Here is an 8,022-nt window from a genome sequence, read left to right as displayed (position 1 = left end):
ATACGTTGCAGTAGTAATAATGGGGTTTAACGTGGGTTATGTTTATAGTACACTTATGTACAGAGGGAATCACATCCACACAGTATGGGTACAGCAATGAAAACGTCACAGTTAATTTCTGTGGGGATGATTGTTATGACGGTTAACGACATAATAAGGTGACCGCGATGAATGACAGTGAAAGCTTTGATGGTTCATGGGATGGGGATGATCATAGTAGTTAGCATATTAATGATGAGCCTTATACAACCTTAACGACGTAGAACATAAGTGACGTTGATTCGCCTTTTAAAACTAGTAACACGAAGGATTTTTTTTAGTCAGAAGGAAGTACCGTACTTTATTCTTATGACTATATGATATATTCCCTTATGTTTTAATTGACAGTTTCACAAAATTTCGTTGACTGGAGCATACATGAAGAATAATTCAGAACTTTGCAAATATTATTTTTTTCTATTTTTATTTTCTAGTAACATCATTGGGATGAGTCTTTGGTAAAATTCAAAATACTATTATAAATTGCAACGAAATCTTTGGTAATAATTCTCTTAGGTATGTAATATGTAATTGGTAGAATATGTGTTCAGTGAAATAAAGTAATGATTTGAATACGTATAAAGTGAAAACCATAAAATAAACATTAATCAGGAACGATTTTCACTTCTCCACTTACACTTCGTTTAGAAGTGATAGGGAATGGAGAATGACAAGAGAAATAGTTTTCAAACGGTAAGCAGTTATTCCATCAAGCCAAAACGCTGATTTCATCAATATATTTTTTTGTCAAGTGCTTGAAAACACAATTTCTCTGAAGAAAGATAAACGGAAAGTTCTGATATCCAACTCGACCCCTTTCTAACCCAGAAGATTAAGTTTCGGATAAAAGAAAAACGAAAATATTAAGTGACGACAGTTTTGTAAGTTATCAGCCGATTCCTTTATGGTGTTTGAAGAAAAGTTTCTCTGGGATTAGACTCGTAAAAGCCGTCGGTTGATTGACCCTTGTCTGTCGTCCTTCGTTTACGGGGGAAAAACAAACTTCTTTTACACTTAGGTTCGCTTCGAATGGCCAGATTACCGAGGTTCTCTGCGAATGACCAGATTGCTCTCCTCAACCTCGGGAAAGTGACAAGTATTCGTTGAAGAGAACTTGGTTATAGCCCCCTAGCTTTGGAGAATAACTAATAATGTATGTGCTTTGTCTATGTACTTGGATGTATGTTTATTTGTGATACCTATATATATATATATATATATATATATATATATATATATATATATATATATATATATATATATATATATATATATATATATATATATATGTATATATTATGCATAGTTATATGTATCGCCATTATTATGTAAGTATATGATGCGTGGGCTGACACGCAAGTGCATATATATGAAAGCTTGTGCCAATTGTGTGTTTGTTTCTAGCTTTGAAATGTGTTACTTATAAATGTATACCAGTGTTATGGGCCTGGAGAGAGAGAGAGAGAGAGAGAGAGAGAGAGAGAGAGAGAGAGAGAGAGAGAGAGAGAGAGAGAGAGAGAGAGAGAGCAATCTTTCATGAAAATTAATGTGAAAATCACTTGGTATATCTTGTGTGAAATTAAAACCAAACAAACTTTATAAAACGATGATGGAAAAGTGTCCCTGAAAAATATTCAAGTACCTGATAATTTAAAAGCCATTTTATGATGATTACTTGTTTTTTTATGGAATGTAGAATATGGAAATTAGTGAACGCTTTCGAAGGCAATAGGCCTTACAAAAATTGCAGATATCACTTTCAAAAAGTTAAAAGTACCGTTTGCATATTCTACTAAAAAAGGAAAATATATAACTATGTATATTAAAAAGATAGTGAATATGATTATATATAATAGTTTATGACTTAGAGTAAATTCCTATATATATAGTTTTATATATATATAATTTTAAAATGAAATAAATTCAATATGATAAAGGTTCATTTATTTACAAAATAATTTTTTTAAGAAATTATATTTCTTTAGGAAAATAAATAGGGCAGATAAAGCTTTCTCAGCTGATATGCAGGTACGGTATTCATGTTATTTTTTCTCTCTTGCCACAAAAATACATGTTCGTACATTGTTCTAATAATCATTTCATGCTACAAACAATGCACGCTAATAGATATTTCTTGTTGTTTAGATACGAGCCTCATCGATAAATTGCTGGTTGATACTTTCTAGATTTGTGCTCAGGATCATTTGTAAATGTCACATTAACAACATCTGTCATCGTTATGATTATTATTGTTATTTGAATCTCCTTATTTTAAGTATTTTCATTCCGGAAGATATTCATAAAATATATTTTTTTTCTCTCCCAGGGTTTTCTTGCATCCTGTAAGTAGGTATTTTCAACCACCGTTTTCTACTAATTTTTCTTGAGACGCCCAGTCTGTTACAGTGGTAAAATTGACGTTTCTTTCTTTTAGCTTAGTACGAAGATTCGGTGTATATTTTTCTTAAATAACTTAAAACAGATCGATAACTTTGCATGTTCATCATAGAGTTGTTTAATGCAGTCTCTGGTAACACTAATGAAAACTAAATGTTTTTGAGTTTATTATTTTTTTTGCAAAAATATTTGTTAGAAAATAGTGAGAAAATTGATAAAGTAGGTCATTTAGCACTATTCTCTAGTTTGACTCCACAACTTGCTGCGAACTACGTAAGCACCTTCATCTCTTTGTCTTGAATTTAGTCTTAGAGCCTTTTTTTGTGAACTACAAGTGAAACGGAGAGATTGATAAAAAAAAGTGCAAGTCCTATTTCTAGTTGCTCTGCTGTACAGCTTTTTGTGAATAGTGTGAGACTGTTAACTGTCCTTTACTTTTAGAAAGGATATTTTCTTTGGTTGTTGATTAGCAAGAGTGTCCGCGATTGTGATAATAGATCATGAATTACCGGTATGTTTCGTTGATGAAGTTATTACTGTTGATTAAAAGGTGCAGATATCAAAATATTTCACTACCTCATTAAGGCCGACGACTGCAGTGTATAGGCGTGGCATAACTATTAAATTAGTCTAAAGTTGAACTTTGTAGTGAGGCAATATTTTTTTATCTTGCTAGGATAAATATATCCTAATGATTAATTACGAATTGGAATGAAGAATGTAAAACTACATATCTTTGAATAAATTATGTAACAAGGAATCACTAGTTCTTCCAGAAGTTTCTGACTCCTGAGAAGTTACCTTTTTATTTATTATAAAAATCAGCTTTCCAATCGTCAGTTATAGAAATATCTTTCTTCAAGTAATATTATTGTATATTTTACTTATATCTTTATCAACATATATTTCCATCCTTTTCATATTTCTCATGTTCTCTGTATATGTCTAGTCAGCGTTGCTGGCGTCGAAAATTCAATCACCTTTCTTTTTTTCGGCAATATCTTTTACGTTATAAGAGACATCTCACGATATGCCCTTCTTGGCAAGAAGGGCTCGAAGCCTTTGGAGATTGATTGTGGTTTGGGGATCCCCAGGAGAGAGAGCTAAGGCTTCTTCATAGTGTCGCCTGGCTTCATCAAGCTTCCCATTTAGGTGTAAAATGGCACCCAGGTTGCGTTGGCTGGCCACATCCTGTTCGGGGAGAGAAAATAGATTTATCAGCGGAGTGTGTGGGCGCTTTCATTCACTTCTTTAATTTAATTTGAAACTTGTATATGCCATGTTTTTTTTTCATTCCTTGGTCAATTGAAACTTAAGAATAAAGGAATTTGTCATAAAAACTAATTGATAACATACACACCCCTGAAATATCTTTAGTGGATATACGTATTAGTGGTATATAACAAGTGTGTGTGTATATAAACATGTATATTTATATTATATATATACCTGTGTATGCATATAATTTATTTATATATATATATATATATATATATATATATATATATATATATATATACACACACATATACAGTGTGATTATTAATATATCTTTGTATGTAGGGCTACATGTAAACATATATATATATATATATATATATATATATATATATATATATATATATATATATATATATATATATATATAAAATGTGTGTGTATATATAGTTGTTATTATCTATATATTTGTGAATGTAGGGATACATGTAAACATATTATATATGTGTATATATATATATATATATATATATATATATATATATATATATATATATATATATATATATATATATATATATATACAGGTGAATTTTATTTATATCATTAACAAACGTGTAACAAAATGCATTTAGTATTTTATTTAGATCTTATAGTCTGATAACTCCAAAAGCTTTTATATGTCATTTATATCAGATAATTTTAAACCAATGCACTTGTTAATTTACTAGTTTAATGAAACCATTAATGCAGATTCTTTTGATGTTATCGAAGAGCATAGAATCAAATTATGTCAACTATATCGGTCATCATTCAATCGTTATTATTTCAGATTGTAACTTACTTTGGTGTTGCGATTATTGTTTCGAAGATAACCAGCTTATAATGGATGCATGCGGTATTTATTTATAAAGCCATTGCCACCAAACTTGTAATATTGACTTCTTGCCCTAAACTTGTAATATTGACTTCTTACCCTAGAGTATCTGTGCTATTTCATAATGGAGACTAGGGCATATAAAATATTTCATGTAATAAGAGCCTTAAATCATACGCGAGTCGTACTTTTTGTGACATTTTGCAACAAAAGTAATTGGGTATCCTACGAACTGTGTATTTGATTTAGCTCAAGTTACTGTCAAATTAATCATCTTATCCCTGTGGTAGGGGTGTAAGAATACAGAATACTAGCACCGTAGAAAGCGACTAAAAGGACAGCTGCTGCCTTGCAATCTTGCAATCCCTGAATGTAGGGATAACGGTGTGAAAGAAAATGATCTAATTAATTTCCCGCTAAGAGAGAGATATCAAAACCTGTTCTATTACCTGTAAATACGTTTATATTCTTGTACATTTCTTTGTTTTCTTACTTTACGTCCCTACATTTTCTCGACATTCAGCTGGTCTTTTCACTATATCATTAGTATTGTTACCTTTGGCTGTAACTTGACAGCTCTCCTGTAAAATGTTTCTGCAAGTTGGTTTTTGCCAGCTAGACGTAAGGCAGTGGCAGCATTGAAGGCCGCCGTATGGTCTTGGGAATCCAAGAGAACCACCTTCAGCCAGGCTTCCACAGCTTCTTCCAAGCGCTCTTGTTCCAAGAGTAATTGAGCTGTTGGTAAAAGAGCAAAGTATGAGTCCATCAGGTAGAGATAACATAAAAAAAAATTACATCCAAATCTAAACGGTACCATGTAAAGATTTTCATTTGCAAATAAATAAAGTAAAATTGCTGTAATTATATTTTTGTTATTAAGAGTAGTTAGATGTTTTGGAAATCTTAAACATACTTGATGAATTTTTATTATAATATATATCATATAAAAATAATTGTAGAAAATTACATAATATAAATTTGTCGTTTAAAACTAAGAATAGAAAATTTTGATAAAAATCCTAATTCTAGATGATGTAACGTATCCGTAGGATAGTAAGCAATTTTCCTTTATAATGATGATTTTGAACCTTAATTCTAATTAGTAAGTTTTCATTTCAGTAGAACCGTGTGAAAATTAGACTGGCACATTAGAAATATATTGGAGTTCAGAGGCTATATTTTAGTCATAATCCGAATATGGTTTTGGAAATGCTGAGCTTGGATAGTGGTCTGATTTTCGACAGCGGTTTCTAGACCAAATATAGGCAGCCATCTTGTTTGTGTGTGTGCTATAATTATACTGATTACTATGATGCAATGACCATTGGTATGACCATTAGTAACCTAATAAGATATCATAAACCAACTACAATAATGGCAGAAACGTGTTAGTATTAGTAAAAATCCAGGATAGTTTGAGAATATAAAGGAAAATTTAGAGCATACCCCTACACTGGTTTAATTAGTCAGAGCCTATGAGACCTTTTATTTAACAAAACGAGTTTTCAGATATAGAAACTTGAATGTACCAGACACGTTCACTCCAAGTAGATATAGTTATTGCACTTTGGGTTGTAATTGCCTAAATAAGAAGTATACCATATCTGTTACTAAAACTAACTGTTGTATCGCTAAATTTCTCTGTGGTAAATATGAGGTTGTGGTTTAATATGAAATATTGTTTGCTGTTTTGTTGGAGCCACATACCACCTTATTCATAGCAAGGATATTTTTAGTAAAGATTTATAGTAAATTATGGATTTAATTATTTTGAAAAAATATCTTCTTTTCAAATGAATATGAATATTTTTTTTTTATCGTTTGGGAAATATTTTGCTTTGATATCACGAACACCTTAAATGTTTAGATTCATATTTTTGACGACATTAAATTTATCTACCATGTTTTATTTTTTGTATATACAACTGAAAGTGCGTACTATTATATAGAACAGAAAGAAGAAAGCTTTTGGGATCATGCCACTCAATTTTACCGTCCTATTACTATCAAGAGTCTTTTCTGATCGTGTGTGCTGTTACCTCCAGGACTGTATAAAACAGAAGAGGAGAACTTAGCTCTGAGCTTCGTCATCTGACTATATCCAAGTCTATTGTCGAGCGTTGTGTGTGTAGCTTCGGGGTCCCAAGGTTTAGGAGTATTAATGTGTTCTTAGAAATATTTACTTGCTGTTGGGTATTCTAAGCTTTCACTGGTTAAGAACTTACTACTTTGTTGCTATGTTTATCAAAATCCTCAAGTAAAGTATTGTTTATTTTCATCTTATATAAGATGGCCATTATTGGTGTCAAAGATGTTTCTATGTCTCTAAGCAAAGGCATTAAATTTCATTGTTTCTGATAATCTTTACCTTAACCATTTCTTTAATTTGTTTTCTTAATAATTCAGATTACTTTAACCAATGATTTTAGCATAAGAATATCGTAATAGTACATTATATTCTTTATGTATAAGTAGGTAAAAAAAATATATGTACATATATATATATATATATATATATATATATATATATATATATATATATATATATATATCAGTTATATGTGCATATAAGTTATATATTTTTAATCTGCTGTATGTGCACTTTTATAACTATGATGACCTAAAGTTTTTCAACTTGCCTACTTTAGTACTTGTTTTTACACCATGCTACAAAGACATACTTAAGTTTAGTTCTCCTCATAATACATATATCTATTGAATTTATATACATTTTGCTAAAGCTAACAAGGCATTCTTCAACTTTGCACACGCACGCGCGCGCACACACACACACACACATATATATATATATATATATATATATATATATATATATATATATATATATATATATATATATATATCTTATATATGTATATTATATGTATGTATATATATATGAATTAGTTATGTATTCTCAGATCATGTGTTTAGTGATCAAATTGTGCTGCAGTAATTACTCCCATTAACTGCATGGAACGACAATAGAAAGTCGAGAATGTCGAGAGAGGATTGTGATTACTAAGAATGCATATATAAGTTATAAAAAAGGAATTAAGGGGCGATATAAATATATTTCAGTCAAGGTTAAAACTACTAAAATATCCTGATACGGTTTTGCATATGGGTCTGGTCAGCTCCAGTAAAATATACCTAAATTCAAAGGAAATATGTTTGCTCGAGGTAGATGAAACTTATGACGGCTCATATATTTTGGTGTATTACTTAGTACTTGCTTCAACCTAATCTGCCTGGGACCAGAGAAACCCCCCCCCCCCCAAAAAAAAAAAAAAATATTAGCTTTATTTCCTGTTCGTATATTGATCGGAGTGAAATTATATTCTAACCAACCAGTGCGATACATTTTGAAATTGGCTATCAAAATACATACTGTATATAAACACGCACAAAGCCAGTAGAAATATTTTTTTTTTTCAATCTCGACTTGTTGACATTGTTGTTCATATAAAAAAGACATCATCTTTTATACA

At 30.6% G+C, this 8,022-nt stretch overlaps 1 protein-coding gene across 1 annotated transcript in view; it reads right to left on the bottom strand.

The window, feature by feature from the left end:
• Positions 1 to 1,497: 1,497 nt before the first annotated feature.
• Positions 1,498 to 8,022, bottom strand: part of LOC137618434 (protein O-mannosyl-transferase tmtc2-like) — a 54,054-nt gene continuing 47,529 nt past the window's right edge. Inside the window, exons 7-8 of the mRNA XM_068348600.1 lie at positions 5,088 to 5,266; positions 1,498 to 3,627 (exon numbers count right to left, since the gene is read on the bottom strand). Coding sequence (XP_068204701.1) covers positions 3,460 to 3,627; positions 5,088 to 5,266 — 347 coding nt within the window. The 3' untranslated portion in view covers positions 1,498 to 3,459. The remainder of the gene's footprint in view (positions 3,628 to 5,087; positions 5,267 to 8,022) is intronic.

The sequence above is a fragment of the Palaemon carinicauda genome, chromosome 24, assembly GCF_036898095.1.
Source record: "Palaemon carinicauda isolate YSFRI2023 chromosome 24, ASM3689809v2, whole genome shotgun sequence".
Classification (NCBI taxonomy): domain Eukaryota; kingdom Metazoa; phylum Arthropoda; class Malacostraca; order Decapoda; family Palaemonidae; genus Palaemon; species Palaemon carinicauda.
This window is presented reverse-complemented; position numbering and strand designations above follow the sequence as displayed.